Raw genomic sequence first — 19,428 nt, forward strand, 5'->3', positions numbered from 1 at the left:
GTGCTCTGGGTGGCACGGTGCTTGGTGATGGTATTTTTATTTATTTATTTTTAAATGATTTATTTATTTGAGAGAGAGACAGAGACAGAGACAGAGAGAGAGAGAGAACGAGAGAGCGAGCAGAGGAGAGACGGACAGAAGATCCGAAGCAGGCTCTGTGTTGACAGCAGCGAACCCAGTGTGGGACTTGAATTCATCATGACCTGAGCCAAAGTCAGCCACTCAGCTGCTCAACTGACTGAGCCACCCAGGCGCCTCATTGTGCTGATATTTTTGAAAGTCTTTAAGGAATGTTCCTTTTCAAAGGTTATCAACATAGAATTCTTGAGAGGTAGAAAATAAAACACTTTTATATCGTAAGTCTAAGACCACTTCTTGCTCTTAGGTTTTATGACTTTATAATCTAAATTATTCAAGAATTTTTATACTCTTAAAAAAATACTTGTGGAGTCCCAAATATGTAAAGGCAGTATTTATACTCCACATAGTTCTTGGCATATTTAGGTGCCAAGTAACTGTTTCCTGAGCTGGCAGGAACACAAAAATTTACAAGGCATTTTGAATATATTGTATCAATATTATAGTCTCTTATACAGATATCTGCTTCCTAGCATGGATAAATTGTTTTTTCGAATATGCTAAGCATGATAGAGGATCTAATACAATATATTTGACAAAAGCAATAAAAAGCTACTACACACACACACACACACACACACACACGTAGTATACACATATACATATATGAGATAAAATGGGCCCGTGAGGTGTAGAGTCAAGTGGCCAGGGTGAAGCGAGGCCAAAAGCTTACCTGGAGGTGTGAATGCCAGTGCCAGGGTAGGGGAGTCTTACTGAGACACAGAAACTCATGCCAATCATTTGAATAATCTCTTTCCAGAGACCGAAAGCTCCGGCATCCCCCACCACGGAGGAGGATCCCTGCCTTTCTTTTCCTAAACCCCCAGTGGACCCTGCACAGATGAGAAGAATAAGCAGTGCCCGGGCACGCTTATTCAGGGCGGCCTCCCAGGGGCCTCTTCTGCCTGACAGGACGCTTCCTCCCGCTGAGTGTAAGGCTGGGTGACACCCTTTAAAACCTGGGGGTGGGCGTGTGTTTTGAATTTGCACACACAAGTTCTTTTTACCTGACTTTTTTCCCCAAACCCCACAGGATTTTTACACTAACACTTAGTTATTATTGTGCAAAAGCTGGTGAAGAAACATTGTTCATGTATTTTTCTGGGTGCTCATGAAGAATACCTAAATATCACAGTTTTTTTAAAAAAAATTACTTGGTAGGAAAAGCTATTAGGGTAAGTGTTTTCTAATGAAGGAGTTCACCTAGATTAGAAATACATGATTTTTAAAATTAGAGGTCAAATAGTTGTTAATTTCATTAGGCACGTTTAAAGATTCACACAAGGTGCTCTAGGCTTAGGTCTTTGAGGATACCTTTCCAGTCCCATGTGACAAAGTGAGCTCAAGTTGGATGAGGCTTTTCCAGTTTGTTTCCACAGAATTGCTAGCTGGTGTCTATACCTGGAGACAGAGAAGCTGCAAACCTCAAGTTCTAAGGTGTACCCCAACCATTAGAATCACCTCCTGACCAGAGTACACTAAGAGTTTTTCAAATTCTGCAGGAAATGTGTCATTAGCAGGATGACAACCAGTTTAGTGCATCACACCAGTATTGAAAAAAAAAAAAAAGGAATAGATTAGAATAGAATGGAAGACATCAGGGCATGTTATAGACCATAGGGCAAGTATTGCTTCAAGGAGACCTTGTACTTGTCTCCTTGTACTATGGTCACGTACATGTGTGTTCAGGGTCATATTATTAATTTATTATATATTACATTTATATTAATTTATATTGTGAATTTATTATTACTATGTGTAGTCCAATAACTTGAGAAACCACTTTGCTGGGGGCTGAAGAACTGGCCCTCCTTCAATCAGTAAGATTGATGAAGAGGAGTAGGTATACAGTCACAGACCGGAGATTATCTGAAGATGGATCCCAAAAGTTATAAGTCACTTCCTGAGGATCCTACTTGTTTGACATTCAAGGCTTTTCTTTTAATTAGTCGTCAACACTTAAAGGTAGAAGATCTTATGGAAGCATCCAGACTTATGACATCTTGTGAAAAATTGGAAGATGTGGCAGTACTGGGCCTCTGTTGCATGTAGCACCCACCCACCCCTGTTAGCCCGGGGTATGGGCTGCAGTTCCCCAGCCCACTTTCCTCATGTTCTGGTCCCTCTGATCCCTGGTGATCTCTGACATAGCCAAAGAGATAGACTCACGAAGAAAGGAAGAGAAAAAGAGGCAATGAGGACTCCCACGTCACACAGTAACAGTTGCTGTCACAGGATGTATAACTAGGCAACTTGCTTTAACCTCGATGTCCCAATTTGTTTCCTTTCTTATAGTCAGTCAATCAGATACTTATCGAGCCCCTTCTAAGTGCCAGGCACTACAGGGTCCTGCCCTCCAAGAGCTTGTGAGGGGAGATAGACAGTAAATGGAAAAACAAGGAAATAAGATAATTTGGGTTCCGACATGGGCTATGAAGAAGATAAGCAAGATGACAGGATGGAGAATGTCATGGCAGGAATAGCTCAGATGGCACTGGAATATGTCCTTGGGGAGGTGACACCCAAGTAGAAACATGACTGATGAGATGAAGGCAGGTATATAGAAGCCTGTGGGTGAGGTGCCCGCGCTGAGGGACAGTGAGGCCCGAGACGAGAGGAGGCTCGGATGGTGGAGGCCCCAAACGCCAGTGTGGCGGGAAGGCGGTTAACCTTGGGAACGTGGAGGGAGCGCAGGACACAGCCTGGCAGGACCAGGCTGGGGAAAACGGCCCGGACTTTATTCTGCTCACACTGAAAAGCCAGGGCGGGGTTTCAGCGAGGGAGAGACCCCATCCAGCTTAAGTTTCTCAGCTGTAGCTGCACATTAGAATCACCGGAAGAACTTTTCAAACATTTCCTCTACCAGGGCCCCAGTTAGAGGAGTTAAATCTAAAAGGATTGGTAATTGCCGGAGCAAAGCCCTTGCCGGCAGGAGAGAGGATGGGATCCGGAGCTGAGGTCAGACCTAGGAAGGAACAGCATCACTCCTTGTAACTGGGACGGCAGAGCTAATGTGCTGGGACTGTTATTTGCTGGATGTTTTGCTGTGGAGCCTAAACGCTGCATCCGTGTTTCGTGCATTTAACTCCCGGTTGCTCACGTGTGAGAGCCTTGCTGCTTCCTGAGCCATTCATGTCTACAGATGAGTGACCTGAGTGAGTGCTTCACCCACCATGGCCATCTTCTTTGCTTCCCTCATGGCTTTGTGCCTTCCCTTCGGGACGCCTGGCCCTTGTCCGCACACCCACAGCACACCTGTGCCAGGGAGGTGCCGTCTGCGGCTGTCATTTCCCAGCACGGAGGAGGCCGGCCCCATGCCTCAGAGCGTCAGAAGCAGGTCTTTGTTGCCGACCTCTTATCCACCCTGCCTGCAGGCGCCCGCTGCTCTTCAGCCCTGGGGTCTGTGTCAGCACTCAAGAAACAATGGCAGTAAAAAGTCATGGTCATTTTAAAAGCACACATTGCCCAATAAAAAAATATATATTATATATTATTATATATATTATATATGTATATTTTAATGCTGCAGCCTTGGAATCATTGTCATTTGTGCAGGAGGTCCCTGGGCTTTGTCTCAGAGACTATTGTTTAGTAAAGGTATCTTTTGGTGGGTGACTGGGCTTAAAAGGCAGCTGTACTTGGAGACAGAGGGTGCGCCCCTTTCTTTGATGTGAAGTCCTCTGTAGCTGACTCTGCCACAGGCAGGGCTGGGGGTGTGGTGGCAGGCTTGGAATTCCTGATTTAAGAAAATGAAAGGGGAAGAGATGTGTGTAGTCATCTTCACACGGCGAGCAGTTTAATTGCTCTGTGTTTAAATAGGCTTTTCGGCTGGACGTGGCAGTGTTGCTAACACCGCCCCAGTTACTCAAGCTGGACAGAGACGGTCTCCACCTTCTCCCCATCCCTGTCCTCTTTGCCTTCACAGAGCCCTCGACAGGTTTCCTAAGTGGGCTTCCTAAGCACCTCCTGGGTCTGCATTTCCCTTTCCCACCGCTGCTGCGCTGCACTGCCGTTCTCACCTCTGCTTTGTGCCTGGCCTTCTAGGCCCCCTGTCTCGCTCCTCCCTCAGCTCACTGATGACTCTCAGTGCTTAGAGCAGCCAGAAGAGCCTGGAGAAACCAAGCTGCCAACCACACATGGCCGTGAGCAGCAGCCTTATCCCTCCATCCCAGTGGACCGTGAAAATGATTATTTTCTGTGTGTGCCATATGGGACAAGGGGCCAGGAAGCAAATAAAAATCAGATTGCATCATCTTCCTGCTGAAAGTCCTTCGGAGGGCTCCCTGTGCCTTAAAGGAGTGTTTGCCAAACTGAGTTCCAGCTTTTTCACCTTGGAAAAGTGGTTCAGCACTCAAATCAGTCTGCCTGCTTCCTCTCCCTCTTGGAGAGTCCCAGCGCACATGGGCATATTTGAGGGTCGCTAAAGATGCCTGTTTAATTTTAATTCAACCCAGCATTTTACAAATATACTTGCCTGTGGAATCTGTCTTTTGAAAGATGCAGTTTGGAAAACGCTGACCTAGCACAGAAGTTGGCAATCTTTTTCTCTAAAGGGCCAGAGAGTAAATATTTTAGACCTCATGGGCCATATAGTCTTTGCTCAACCTACTCAACTCTGCCGTTGTAGTGGGAAAGCCACATAGACTGATTTATGGCCACTGAAACTTGGATTTCCTGTAATTTTCACATGTTACAAGATAGTGTTCTCATTTTGGTTTCTTCCCAACCATTTAAAAATATAAAAACCATCCTTAGCTTGTAGGCAATACGAAAACAAGAGGCAGGCTAGATTTGGTGGTTAGTTTGCTGACTCCTGTCCTAGGGGATGAAATCCCTGCTCCTCAGCATGCACAGCTCCATAGCAATCTAGCCACTGCCTAACATTCGATGCCCTTCTCTTGACTCCCCTTTGCCTCCCCTCCGCAGCCTGTGCACCAACGGTATGGACCTCCTTGCAGTTCCCCATACCTGTCCTGCTGTTTCAAGCCTCTTACAGGAGCTGCTCTATAATTTGCTGGACCCAGTGCAAAATGAGAATGTGGGGCTCTTTGTTAAAATTATTGAGAATTTCAAGATGGTGACAACCAAGCATTCAGCCAGCCATAGGGCCCTTCTAAGTGTGTGGCTCTGCTTGACTATTCAACATGTACACACATAAAGCTAGCTCTGACTCCAGACTTTTGTTCCTTTTTCATAGAACTCCTTTTTTGCTTCCTGTTAATCCTTGAGAAATACTTCTCAGGCTCTACCTCCTCTATGAATCTTTCCCTGGCCAACTCCCAACCCCTCAGGACTCTTCTATTCTCTATACCATCCTTACTGGCTCAGACCATGCTGTACTGCCTTTCTGTCTTTACATGTCTGCCACTCTGTCCCCCTACCAGACTGAGCAGCTTCAGGGAGGAAAGAGCTTTTCTTTATTTATAGCCTGAGGACCTAAAACAGGGTCTAATATATAGGAGGTGCCAAAGAAATATCTGTGAAATGGAACCATTCCTGTATGGTAGTACTATTTGTTGTAGACTTTTTTTTTAATTTTTAAAATGTTTTATTAATTTCTGAGAGAGAGAGAGAGGCAGCATGAGCAGAGGAGGGTCAGAAAGAGAGGGAGACACAGAATCTGAAACAGGCTCCAGGCTCTGAGCTGGCTGTCAGCACAGAGCCCAACACGGGGCTCAAACCCACGAACCATGAGATCATGACCTGAGCTGAAGTCAGACGCTTAACCGACTGAGCCACCCAGGCGCCTCTTAATGTTGATTTGTTTTTGAGAGAGAGAGAGACAGACAGACAGATAGAGTGTAAGCAATGGAGGGGCAGAGAGAGAAAGAGACACAGAATCCAAAGCAGAGTCCAGGCTCTGAGCTGTCAGCACAGAGCCTGACGTGGGACTCAAACTCATGAGCCTTTGAGCCATGAGATCATGACCTGAGCTGAAGTTGGCTGTTTAACTGACTGAGCCACCCAGGTGCCCCTATCGTAGACTTTTGAAGTTGACTCATGATCCATTACAAAATTAGTACAGTGTGCTACAGATATATACCAGGGACACACAGGGCATCATTACTAATGCTCCGTTTAATGGTGGACATCCATCAGAAGTAAGACTGAGCCGCAGGGCAACTCTTCTCTGTAGTAATAACTGACAGCTCACTCCAGTAGATTGTGAAGTTAGAGAGGGCGGCAGCAACTCCCCCTGTGAGGATGGGTGTGTTTCCCTCTAGAACAGAAGCTCCCTGGCGGCTGGGACTTCTTGTTTACCACAAGACTGCCAGCACCTGGAGCAGCACCTGGCACATAGCAGTGGGTGCCTGATAAATATCCATGGAGTAAATGAAGGAAAGAAACAAATGCTAAAATATAGGAATAGGCTAAGGATGCTTTGTGACCTAAAAGAAAATATGTGCTTTGTTATTCAGCCGTAAAGATACTTAAGGCAGTGTGGTGCTATGGAGTGCATCCTTGACCAGATGTCGGGATTCTTGGGTTCCCTTAATAATGATGAAATAACTTCTGGGTTTTGAGTAAATCACTTTATTAGACCATATTGTTTAATTCTCACCACATCCCTAAGAGGTGGGGACCACTGAGAAAGGTGAGAGAAAAGTTGAGTAACCTGCTCACATAGGTCAGCCAGTACTTGACCCCAAGTCTAACGGAAGGGCAAAGCCTACACTCCTCCTACGTCCTACGGTATGGTCCAAGCTCTCCCTGAACTTGTTCTGTGAACTGAGACTCGCCACTTAATGTTTGGCTTTTCAGTTTTCTCATCTGAAAATAGAATTTAGACTAGCCAGTCTCTAAGGTTTCTTTCAGCTTTAAAATGCATTGTTTTGAAAGCAGGGGGCTTGTTCAGAGTGGACCAAGTGGTTTTGTTGGTTTTTATTGGTTTGTTCATTCAAGTGCAGAAAAAGAAACCTTTGGTGTTTTAGAGAAGCTTGCAAAACAGTATTTTTCTATAAACCTCATCCTCCCCTGCTTCTTTGAAAAAAGTATTTTCTCAGAGATTCAATAACATCACAGATGAGCTATTCCCAATGGCCATTTGCTGATAAAGAAACAGTGTTGTATCATAAGTCTAAGAATCTGCAATCATAGACACAAATAGATGTTTCAGTTTAGAGACTGGACTTTTTGCAACTGTTATTATCTTATTCCTCTTTAGAAAGCCTTATAAGTCAATGCCCTCTCCCCACAGCCTAGCAGTGGTGTCTAAGGCTTCCAAGATCTGGCTGCCGTCCGTCTGATCACCTCTTTTCCTCTTCTCCCTCACATTGTTACTTAGCCATGACAGGCACACTCCTGCCTTAAGACCTCCACACCTGACATTCCCTCTGCAGGGAAGACTGTCCCTCATCAACTGATGGCCAGATGCCTCACCTCCATTAAGGGTTTGCCTACCATGCCCACCCTGTTCAAAACTGCTACCTGCCCCCATCCACAATCCCCTTTAGTTTTCTTCATTTTTTTTACTTCTGCTTTGCTTTTCTTCCCCCGTAGTAGTTATTCTATCATATACCTCATTTCTTATGGTATATTATTTATTATTTCTTGATACATATTAGGATATAAGCCCTAAGAAGTCAGGGATCTTTGTTTTGTCAGTGCTGTGTCCCAAATGTCTAGGCCAGTGCCTCATGTCATGGAGGCACTCAATATTTTTTGAATTAAAAACTACTAATATGATCAAATTCAGGAAAAGGGGTCATGGTTCTGGGATGCAGATGTATTTATAGGTAGACTGAGTTTTTCATAAACCTAATTTGAGTGTGTATCCCTCTAGTAGACTCTCAGAGAGTCAAGAGAAGATCCTACTCACTTTTGATGAATTGGTGCTGCCAAGCCTGAAATAGTGGTGAGGTCTTGTAGATGTCCAGGCAGGCTTTGGCCATACAATCCCAGACTTGGTTATAAGTAATATGTAATTTTTTGAATTGTATCAGTTCTTAGATTGGAAAAAATATACTGAAATAGTGATCCTTAAAATAAGAACTATTTTGACAAGACATTTCCTTGATTGTTACAGCAAAGAAGATAGTGGAATCCAAAGAAACGGTTGTGAAGGGGGACCCTATGGTGAAAATAAATGGGATTTATTTAACAGAATCAAATGCCATGGGCCACTTCAAGAGTCACCCACTTCAGCTAACCTATGATGGAGGCTTCAGTGAAATGAAGGAGCAAGAAATGTTCAAAGGGACAACATCCTTGCCATCTCATCTCAGAAGTGGAGGGTCAGTATTCCTTTGATTTCATTTTCTGGCTAGCATAACTGTATCATATACCAATTTGTTTCCTTTTCTTATGGAGATGATTGATCTGCATTTTCCATTTTATATAAATAAATTTTTAAGTTAATGGTGCATGAATCAGAAAGATTTTTTTTCCCCTCATAGCTAGATGGAGTTGATTTTACATCATTCCCTATTTAATCCTCAGGAAAACATTGATTCATACCTGCCAAGTGCTGCGTTGATAGGACTGTCAGAATAGTCTTTGCTTTAGACTGTTCCAGATAGCCCTTGGGTGATGAGTGATTGTTCTGTTTGTGTGTTATTTGGGATTCTTGCCGGGCCTAGAATCTCTCATTCCCTTCCTTTGGATTAGTTCATGTTGTTAATTCCATTGAAGAGTGGACAATTATTTTATTCTCCAATGGATACTTGGATTTAAAAATTTATTTTGCCAATGGGTAAAATAGTTAAAACAGAAGAATCCTATAGATTTCTGTTATTGATGATATCTGTCTATTAATACCTCATAAAATGAATTATTGGGAATTACTTTATTTCATACCATGCTCCTAGACAGGGCTTTCTAGGGCTTCTCCTAGAAAATCAAGAAGCAATTTTCTTACCATATTAAGGATTTGTGGAGAAATGTTCACTGTACAGACCATGTGAATTCTCTGGTGTTTTCCTAAAGAAGCCTTGAATAACTAGGGACCAGGGTCGGGGGTGGAGTTGGGAGGGAAGCCTCTGTTCACCAGTCCCAGCCAATAATGATGCCAAGACAGGCAGAAGGTCTTGGACTGGACAGGGTCATTCAGCTAGAGATATGTTTCTATGACTTTCCATTGGGTCATTATGGACAATTGCCTGGTTCAGATTTGCTTAACAAGCAAATTTAAATTCTGTTAAATTCCATGGACCATTTTAAGACCAAGTACTTGTTGCCCTCACTTTAGATTTTGAGTCTGACTTTGGCTTGTACACATGCAGCATGCTTAAAACTTTTCCCGGAACTGGCTGCTTGGCAGCTGGTTAGTTTAGCTAAACTGACCTTGTCTGCTGACACAGCCTGAAGAGTGTCGGGCATGTGGAATTTATATTAGGCAACCCACCAGACCTTGTAATGCTGCTTTGCGTTCAGAACATTTTTTATAAATTAAAGGAAAAATGAAATGTCTCCTTAAGTGGAAGAGAATGACTTCCAGTTGGGACTTTGGGAGCTGAGTACAAAACATCAAACTGGCCATTGCAACCAATTTTTTGCAGTCAGTGAGTAAGAATAGGCTGCAGACCTCAGAGCTTGAACATGAAAGACTGTGGGAGAGCTCGTGCTGCTCCAGCACTGAAGTGAAAAGGAAACATTTATCTTGCTGCACCCATCCTTACAGTAATTAAAGTTGACAAGGAAGAACCAGACAAGAGCCATTTTATTTTATTTTATTTTATTTTATTTTATTTTATTTTATTTTATTTTATTTTATTTTATTTTATTTATTTTGCAAACCTTCAGATGTTACAGAATAATCTGGCAAGCCAGAGTTCATTATGTCTTCCTCCATCAGGGACAGGGACGGCAAAGGCATTTTCAGTTACATATTTGATCCCACAGACAGCAAAGGGGAAAGCATTAGGGACTGGAAGCACCTCTTCCTGACTGTCCAGGATTATGAGGCATTGGCAGCAGCACTAATTGTTTTCTTTCTGTTTTGTTGGGACGGCTTTTGCGTCGTGTAATGGTTGTGTCCGAGTTGGGTTTGCAGTGCACCCGGGCAAGTTTAACTTCCAATAACATTCCTCCTTTATGAATCTTTACCTCCTTTCATCACAGATGGGTTTTTGGTGAAGTGGCGCCAAAAAGACAGTTTATACAGTAGGATTAAAACAAACCAGAAGATGGAAACTATTAGCAATTCCTTCATTAATTACATTTGTGAATCAGTCTGGGACACTTGATAATTGTTTCTCATAAACATTTAAGTGAATAATTCCAAGAAATGATCTTTGCTATGCAGTGGAGAATTCCCAGTTTTGATGCTAAAGCCTTACTCAATTAACATTTTTCCATCTTTAAACCATAATGTGGAAAATGAAGGCTCTTGTCAGTGAGCTGGGCTGGCAGAAGGGAGGGAAGGGAATGCAAAGTAGGAAAAGAGGAGGCATGAGATGACTCTAGCTTGAGGAGGAGACCAGCACATCTCTTCAAGGGCACAGAGGAATTGAGGTTCTGCTGCCCATGCCTGGTCCTTACACACTTGCTTAATGGGGGAGCGGCCACCTTCACGCTGAGTGCTTCTTGGCTGGGGAGAGAAGGGATCAGTTTATTCCAGGGAACTAGCACTCACTTAGAATATGGACAACTCAGACCTGGGGTGGACTGGAGTTTCACTTTATGGCGGTCATAGTGGAAAAAGGATTTGCTAAGCAAGGCATCATCATAAACAAGATCTTGGGGGACTATTTAACTTTCCAAAAGAGAACATACTCAAGCACTTATCAAACTATCATCTCCAAACAGCGTTGCAATTACGCCAGTCTCTGTGTATCCATTTAGGATCCATTTAAGGTTTGGCAGGCCTGCCCCATAGCAACACTACACTATCTCTTCCTTTGAGTTGCCGTGTAGATTGAAAATAATAAAGCTTCCATTAAAATACATAGGTATATGTATTTCTGTCCATCTATCCAACCATCCATCCATCCATCCATCCAGTGGTTCAGTCTGATGAACCCTTTCATATATCTGCTTAAAACCCTTTTAAGACTTTCTCTGTAAATATTGTTCAAACTATTGTGGTTTGGAAATGCAGTCTTCAGGAAGAAAGTCCAAGAGCAGTCAAGAACTCTTCGCTGGGAGCTATGCTCCTTAGATTAAAGTTCACTTCTTTCTCAGCCATTTGATTTATCTGCATGCTCTTTGACAAGTCTCTTACCACTTTCAGGCACTCAGTTTTCTTATCTGTAAAATGGAAACAACTGTGCTTCTTCATTTCCATCTCCTCCCAGCCTTCACTATAGTTTGTAGAATGATTAATAAGACTTGAAAGCCTTATTTGTAAGCTGCCACCTGTCAATAGTATTTTGTAATCAAAGAAAAGAGGGGGGCACCTGAGTGGCTCAGTTGGTTAAGCGGCTAACTCTTGATTTCGACTCAAGTCATGATCTCATGGTGTGGAGATCGAGCCCTATGTGGGGCTGTATGCTGACAGTGTAGAGCCTGCTTGGAATTCTCTCTCCCCCTCTCTGCCCCTCTCCAGGTTGCATGCTCTCTCTCCCTCTCTCTCTAAATAAATAGACATTTAAAAAAATAATAATAAAGGAGGGCTTCTGGTTAAAGATGGTAAAGCAAAGCCATTCTGCAGAAGCTGAACAAATGCGGCAAAGATGAATAACACAGAAATAAATGCCATCAATGAAATAGAAAAGTAGTTCCAATACCAAACTACAGAATATGGAGCAAACTTTACACTGAAGTATGGGCTTGATTATTTTTGTCTACCTAGCGTACTTCTTTTTGAGAGCGAGCCATCTTGCATTGTATAATAAATCCTGCTCAGTCAGTGTTTAGGAAAGGACTCTGTTCCCTAGCCACCTTCCCAGGGGTGATTACGAGGCCCTGGACTGGCTATCAGAGTTCTCCAGCCTGCTAGCCACAGGACTTGATCTCGAGGTGGGCACATGACCCCAAACAGGCCAGCTGAATTCCTCTCTGGGCCTTTTGCCAGAGCCTTTGAGGAAAGTGCTCTTTCAAGTTCGTAAGTGGTAAAGATGATGTGGTCTTAGAGCCAATGGGGGCCATTTCATTGCCTTGTGGAGGATGACTCTGAGAGAGAAAGTGATGTATAAACAGAGCCAAAGAAATAGAGATAGTGACCAAGTTCAAGGATGATATATTTATATACCCCTAGATCTAGCCATGCCTGAGACCACCACATCCTCATTGTAGAGTGCTCTGTTTTGTGAACCAATGTGTTCGTTCTTCCTTTTCTTTCTTTCATCTATTTTTCTTTCTTTCTTTCTTTCTTTCTTTCTTTCTTTCTTTCTTTCTTTCCACTTTCTCTTCTTTCTTTTCTTTCCTTTATTTATTTTGACAGGGATGGCTTACAGTACTTTAGATTAGGTTTTTGTCACTTGGAATATTGCAACCAGAAGAGTCTAGTTAACCTGCCAGACCCTATGAAACATAGGTAAAAACAAGGGGTAATTTGAGAGCAGACATTGAGCTCCTCAGACCTAGAGCAAGAAACAGATTTTACCAAGAGTGAGTCTCTTAGTTCAGAGAGGTATATATCCAATAGTCTTTAATTAAAGAAATGAGACGTAATGATGTGAGCCAGCTACAGAAGAAGGGGGGATGTCCCTATTAAGACCCCATTCAAGCTCCAGATGGTGAAAGGACAGGGGAATGGTGCTGAGGGTGATGGTCTCCTCACTTCCTATAAGCCAGCTGGGGTGCATTTGTGTCCATAGGGGAGGGGCTTTTCTAGATTAGAACTCAAGCAGCCTATCATGTAACAGGGCTTTTCTGTGAGTCACAGCAACTTGCTACACGCAGACCAAGGGAACACGTGCTTCAGGTCAAGTAAAAATAACAGACTTGATGAGTGGATTGTTCAAGAAAGCTAACGAAGTTGAAGACACAGAACACTCTAACTCTCTCCCTTGGTGGATTCTATTTATTCTTCAACAAATAAATTGCTCTGTTTAAAGATAAATAATATGAGGACAAGACATAACAGAAGACTCAAGCATAGATATGTAAAAAACATAACAAGGCAAATGAAGAAAATGGATCACAAAAGGCCCTCTAAAAACAAGAGTTACAATTTTCCATAGTGTCAAAAATTGTTTTTAAAAAAGTAAAAAGCTCTTCTTTAGGTTATAAGAATTCAAATTAGAGATTCTTTTTTAAAAAAAGTTTTAGTGTTTATTTTTGAGACAGAGACAGCTTGATTGGGGAAGAGGGAGAGAGGGGCAGGGGGAGACACAGAATCCAAAGCAGGCTCCAGGCTCTGAGCTGTCAGCACAGAGCCCAACATAGGGCTTGAACTCACAAACCATGGGATCCTGACCTGAGCCAAAGTCAGACGTTTAACCGACTGAGCCACCCAGGTGCCTTTCAAATTAGAGATTCTAGGCCAACCTAAAGAGAAGAAAAATATGTTTGAAGTTCTGAAGAAATGAAAGAAAAATGTGTAAACATGGAGAGTAAAATCTTATTAGAAATGAAGTGAGAATAGAAACAGTTGAAAATGTAATGAGGCATGGTGTACAGGTTAGAAGAAACCACACGAAAAGAAAAGAATTAAAAGATATGAAATGAGTGGAGCAATTGAGGTTGACACAGGAGACATGGCACTGGTATTACTGAAGGAGAGAGTTCTCCTACACACCCCCTCCTAATACTATCTTACTTTCAGCTAAGTGCCAGGCACTCTTCCAAGTGATTTACATACATTAACTCATTTGATACTCACAAGAACCAATTGAGAATGGAAGATACAACTTTCTGAAATAAAAATTTGAACATGAAGCTCAGTGGACACATACTCTCCCAACAAAATTTGATGTATAATACTCCACACTGAGATGCTTCCAAAATGTTTAGCACTATAATACCTGGGACATAGTACACACTCAGTTAGTAATTGTTGATTGGATGGATAAATGGAAGAAGGTATCCTATGACCATCTAGGCTGTACAAGCAAGTCACATAGAAGGAGGAAGAGGCAGGCTGCCTCTGGCTTTATTAGAGCACCTCTGAGTGTTGGACAACAGTGAAGTAGTGTCGATGAGGTCCTAAGAATAAGAAGGATAACCCAAGATTGTATTGCCAGCCAAGTTGTTCTTCAGTACAAAGGCAACAGACATTTCCAAATGTGAATGAACTTGAGGACATAGTACACATGCATTTTCTAGAAAAGTCTTGACATCAAAATGATGAGTCAAATTCCTGAAATGAAGAGGCAATGGTAACGGCATTCATGGTGAGTATGGGCTTTATTTTCATAGTGATTAAGATTCTAAAAATGATGGCTATGGAACAGAAACCTTAATGATGTAATAGTAATGTAAATAACCAAAACTGGTACTTGGGAAGAAGTGTGAGTACTAATTATTTCACTTCATAAGAGGGAATAGATATGTCAGTAACTACAGTCTGGAATTGAAATATAAATTTAAACAAGAATATTTCAGCATCCTAATGTTTTTCATTATTTTTTCTCTTAACTTCAGAGAGATCTTTTAGAAACTAATATCTCTTGGGAAGATCCATTCATCTGAAGTTCTACAATTCCTTCAGTTTCATCTCAGTTTCTGTTTCTCTGTTAAATTCAAGTAAAACTTATACTTATTACTTTAAAATTACAATGACATGTATGGTATAATTCCATTTATATGTACCCTTTACTGCCCTCCCTTCAAGTCCCTCTTCTGTTCTTTCTTTTCTCTTTTCATCTGAATATATGCAAAATATGTCTGGAATGATGCTTACCACATATTAACATTTATGGGTGGTAGGGTCCTGGATGGTTTTTTTTAAAAATCATGTTTGTACTTTCTTATATTGCCTGACCTTAAAAAATTAATAAATGCATCATTTTTTTCAAAAATAATGAAGTCATTATTATTTTAAGAAAGTAAGGGTAATGTGGCCAAGAAACTATTTCCATTCGGTAAAGACAAAGCACCGGCCAGAATGATTTTGTAGCCTCCTACCTTATTCGGCTGTTTCCCTTTGATAAACGTTTCTTGGTAAGCAAAGAGCTGTGCTAAGGGGTTGGGGTGGGAGTGGAGGAACATGTGAGACAGAGGAACAGACCCTGCTTATGAAGCGCTTGCACGCCAGCAGGCTGGCTGCTCAGACGTGGCCTGTGCAAGAGCAGCGTCAGCATCACCCGGGGACCTTGCTACAAATGCAGAATCTCAGGCCCCAGCCCAGGCCTACTGGACTGGAATCTGCGTTTTTAGAAGATAGCCAGATGATGTGAATGCACACGGAAGTTTGGAAGCACTGTTCAGTGATGAACTCGGATGCTGGGGGAATGGAAGCAGAGCTGAACGCGCATGACCTGGGGGTTTAGATGTGAGAGCACCTCATTCTGGCCTGAAGACCAGGGGAGGTGACCTGGGGTGCGTGGTTTTGCGATGCCTCTTGTGGCTGATTTTCCGTCCGGGTGGGACACTCTGCTCTTTGCTAACGGAGCAGCAGAAGCGCAGAAGCAGAGGGGGATTTGACTCAGTGGCAGCAGGTTCAAAGAAAGGCAAGTGGCCCGGTGCGGCAGGAGCATGGGTCCCTAGGCGTAGACTGCAGGGAGCCACCGACAGGTTTTCAGCAGAAGACAAGACAGACTCGGGCAGCAGAGTGAAGGGCAGTGAGAGGGGAGAGCCTCGGACAAAGGAGACCACTGAGAAGCAGTGGTTGCAGCAGTTCTAGCAGAAGATGGCCGTGTGTGTCAGTGCCTCCCTAGGATAGCGGGAGGAAAGCAGAGAATGGAAGGTGCAGGTGGGTAGAACCAGTGTGGGCAGAGGCTCGCTCTGGAAGAGGGCACCGCAGCTCCCCTCCTGGATGAGGAAGCCCTCAGAACTGCAGCCGAGGGAACTCACAGGCTTTTCACATCGAGGTGCCTTGAAGCTGCGGAGCTGTGAAGCCTGAAACTGTGGGCTTGTACTCTATGCTAGGGGAATTTGAGCTTCACTAAGTTAAGCTAACACGGTTAGCTACAAAGCCACGTGTAATCAAGTTTATGCAAGTACAACTCAAAGAATAGCCTCTTATTGATTACTGGGTATTGAGATTATATGTATAATTTCTAAATACGTGCTTTTTAAATCTTGGGCCACAAGCCTTTGGAGGACTTAAAATTTTGATATTATGAACATTTCTTTAAAATCATGTTCTTCAATTTCGTTATGTTTGTATGTAGCTGTTTAAGTAGAATTCTATTTTTAACATTAGTTACTAAGACAGAATGCTGATATATCTCATGATATATATATCACTATGTAGCTGGGGCTTCGGGCTACAAAAGCATGATTAAAGGACTCCCAACTCCTTGGTGATGGCCTTCTCAAATTGCAGTCAAAGAATCTAAAGAGATTACAAGGGAGGGGTAAGCAAACTGAACCTCGTGGGCCAAATCCAGCCTATTACCTTTTTCTGTAAATAAGGTTTTATTGGAACACAGCCACACCCATTCATTCACCTATTGTCTGTGGCTGCTCGCCCACATCAGCAGCAAGCTGAGTAGCTGTAGAGACTCTGTGGCTGCAACACCTAAAATATTTACTTCCTGACTTGAATCTGTACAACTTGAGTCAAATTCTAAAAATGAAGTCTTTTTCTTAGGGTAAAGGAAAGTTTAGCTCGAAAATTTGCTAAATTTTCTTTTTATCATATGCTTATGATAATTAGCACATTTAAAATTTAAATAGGCTTTAAAATTTTAAATATACCTTTGAGATTTCCTTTCCCATCTTCTCAGATGTAATTTTTTTCCAAATGGAAATAAATGTATTGGTTCCCCACACCTCCCAATTTAAATCCTTTTTTTTTTTAATGTTTTATTTATTTCTGAGAGAGAGAGAGAGACAGGGAGACAGCATGAGCAGGGGAGGGTCAGAGAGAGAGGGAGATACAGAATCTGAAACAAGCTCCAGGGTTTGAACTAGCTGTCAGCACAGAGCCCGACACAAGGCTCAAACCCACGAACAGCGAGATCATGACCTGAGCCGAAGTCGGACGCTTAGCTGACTGAGCCACCCAGATGCCCCTCAAATCCTTCTTGATGTCTCTATAGTTCTACTTTAAAGCAGGAGTCAAGGAACTACAGCCCAGGAGCCAAACTGGCCAGCCACCTATTTTGTTTTGTTCTCTTATACAGCCTTCTGCTAAGAATGGTTTATACATCTTGAAGTCATTACATTTAAATGGTTACAAAAGCACTTATATAACAGCCTCTATTTTGCCATTTGGCCTGCAAAGTGTAAAATATATACTGTCTGGCTCTTTAAGAAAAAGTTTGCTGAGCTCTGACTTAATCAAAATAATTGGAAAACCTGTCTGAATAATAGAGAAATCTGAGTTTTAGAATATTTTTGAAGAAGTATACTTTATTTCTTCAGTGCCATATGTGGTCCAAAAGTAGATGTTGCCAGTGTGACTGACTGGTGGATGGGCAGTCGGCCTATGCATGGCATTGCCTTGATGACAGAACTCGGTTCTGGGGTTCAGAATGAAATGTAGGACTCCTGTCAGTGATGGAGAAGAGAACACCTTGCTTTTGCTCTGATCGGTAGTAGACCAGGGGCCTAGGAATGCCATAGCCATTTTGCCTTCTTCAGTCCTCCAGCCTGATTACAGAATGAAATGAAGGAAGGGCAGAACTGAGAGAACTGTAGAAAGGTGGGGCCAAAGCCCTGATCACACCACACCTAAAACCCACCCTAGTGTTCGACTTTTAGATTATATGAGCCAGTATATTCCATTTTGGGGGTAAGTCTGTTAGAATTGGTTTTTTTGTTGTGTTGTTATTTGTAGATGAAGGTATCATAACTAATGGTGTTATTTTGCCTCCTAGAAGAATTTCACAAAAGAGCTTTATAGAATTATTTCTGGAATTGTTTTATTATTGGACATCAAAAGTCATTGCATGAAAATTAATTATGGTCTTTGACAACATGGGACAGGAAGCTGGGAAGAAGAACAATTATACTGGATGACTGAATCAAAATATAGAAACATCTGATAGACAGGAACCCTTTGCCAAATGTAACACTGTGAAATTTAATGAGTCCACCATGGATGGGGAAAATCTGCCTTTGCTGCATATGTAAGAAAAAACAAGAATTGACCAGCACTGTGGTGTGACCACCAAAACCATTAATGTAGCTTTAGGGTGCATTATTTAGAATCTCTCTTCTTTGTTCCTCAGGCCATACCTTTACCTTAGTGCTGGGTTCCAGACTCTAAAAGGGATCCCGACAAACTGCCACTCACTCAGGGTAACTGAATAGGCTGGCAAAGAGATTTGAAACCTATGAGGAGGCGTTGAAGGGACTGGAGACGTTTGTTCATGACATCAGTGATGGCAGCTCCTATAGCAGTACACTTACTAGGTCCCTGGAATTCTGCTAGCAATCCCACATTAGATCATTTAATCCTCACGACAACCTTATATAGAGGGTTACTATTATTTACCACCACCTCATATATAGATGACGAAACGAAAGCTTTCCTGGTTTGGAAAACGGACCTGAAATCACACAGCTAATAAGTATGATAATAATTAGCTAATAACGTAGCTAATTGAACCCTGGGATTTAAACCATAGGAGATGATGTTAAGTGGTGAACACTGCATTTTTATTTTATTTTAATTTTTTTTGAAATAGTTTTATTTATTTCTGAGAGAGAGGGAGACAAAGAGAGACAGCCTGAGCAGGGGAGGGTCAGAGAAAGAGGGAGACACAGAATCCGAAGCAGGCTCCAGGCTCCGAGCTAGCTGTCAGCACAGAGCCCGACGTGGGGCTCGAACCCACGAACCATGAGATCATGACCCAAGCTGAAGTTGGAGGCTTAACCGACTGAGCCACCCAGGCGCCCCTGAACACTGCATTTTTAAATATGTGAAGGACTGTCAAGAGGAAGAAGGCTAAAGATGTGTTTCATATGGCTTCGTTTAGTACTTAGAACCAGGAAGTTACAGGAGAACAGATTTCCATGAACTATAAGGCCATCTTCTCTTCTCTGGCCAGCAGGGGATTTTTCTTTTCTTGATGCCCCTCTCCCCACCTCACTCTTATTGTAGGACTTCTGGACTGCTCCATAGGAGCCCTGTCAGGCTTACCCTGGTCACACTAGGCAGTCCTTCCTCGGTTTTCTTCTTCTTTGACCTGACCTGTTAGTCATGCCTGTCTTCTCAGCATGCTTGGGATGCATGAGAACATACTTCTCTTCTTCCTTTTCACTTTTTTTTACTCTTGCAATCCTTTACATGAGTACTGACGAGTCCTTGTCCTGAGATTCTGGTCTTCAACCACAAATCTGATGACTCTGGTC

At 42.6% G+C, this 19,428-nt stretch overlaps 1 protein-coding gene across 8 annotated transcripts in view; it reads left to right on the plus strand.

The window, feature by feature from the left end:
• Positions 1-19,428, plus strand: part of ARMC2 (armadillo repeat containing 2) — a 134,827-nt gene that overhangs the window by 15,766 nt on the left and 99,633 nt on the right. For 7 of the 8 annotated variants that reach the window (XM_077780065.1, XM_077780060.1, XM_077780064.1 and 4 more), the window contains exons 4-5: positions 899-1,070; positions 8,165-8,372. In XM_077780065.1, the coding sequence (XP_077636191.1) occupies positions 899-1,070; positions 8,165-8,372 (380 nt within the window). The remainder of the gene's footprint in view (positions 1-898; positions 1,071-8,164; positions 8,373-19,428) is intronic. The other variant, XM_077780067.1, reaches the window with a different exon arrangement.

This window comes from Crocuta crocuta, unplaced genomic scaffold (genome assembly GCF_008692635.1).
Source record: "Crocuta crocuta isolate KB4526 unplaced genomic scaffold, BGI_CrCroc_1.0 scaffold147, whole genome shotgun sequence".
Lineage (NCBI taxonomy): Eukaryota > Metazoa > Chordata > Mammalia > Carnivora > Hyaenidae > Crocuta > Crocuta crocuta.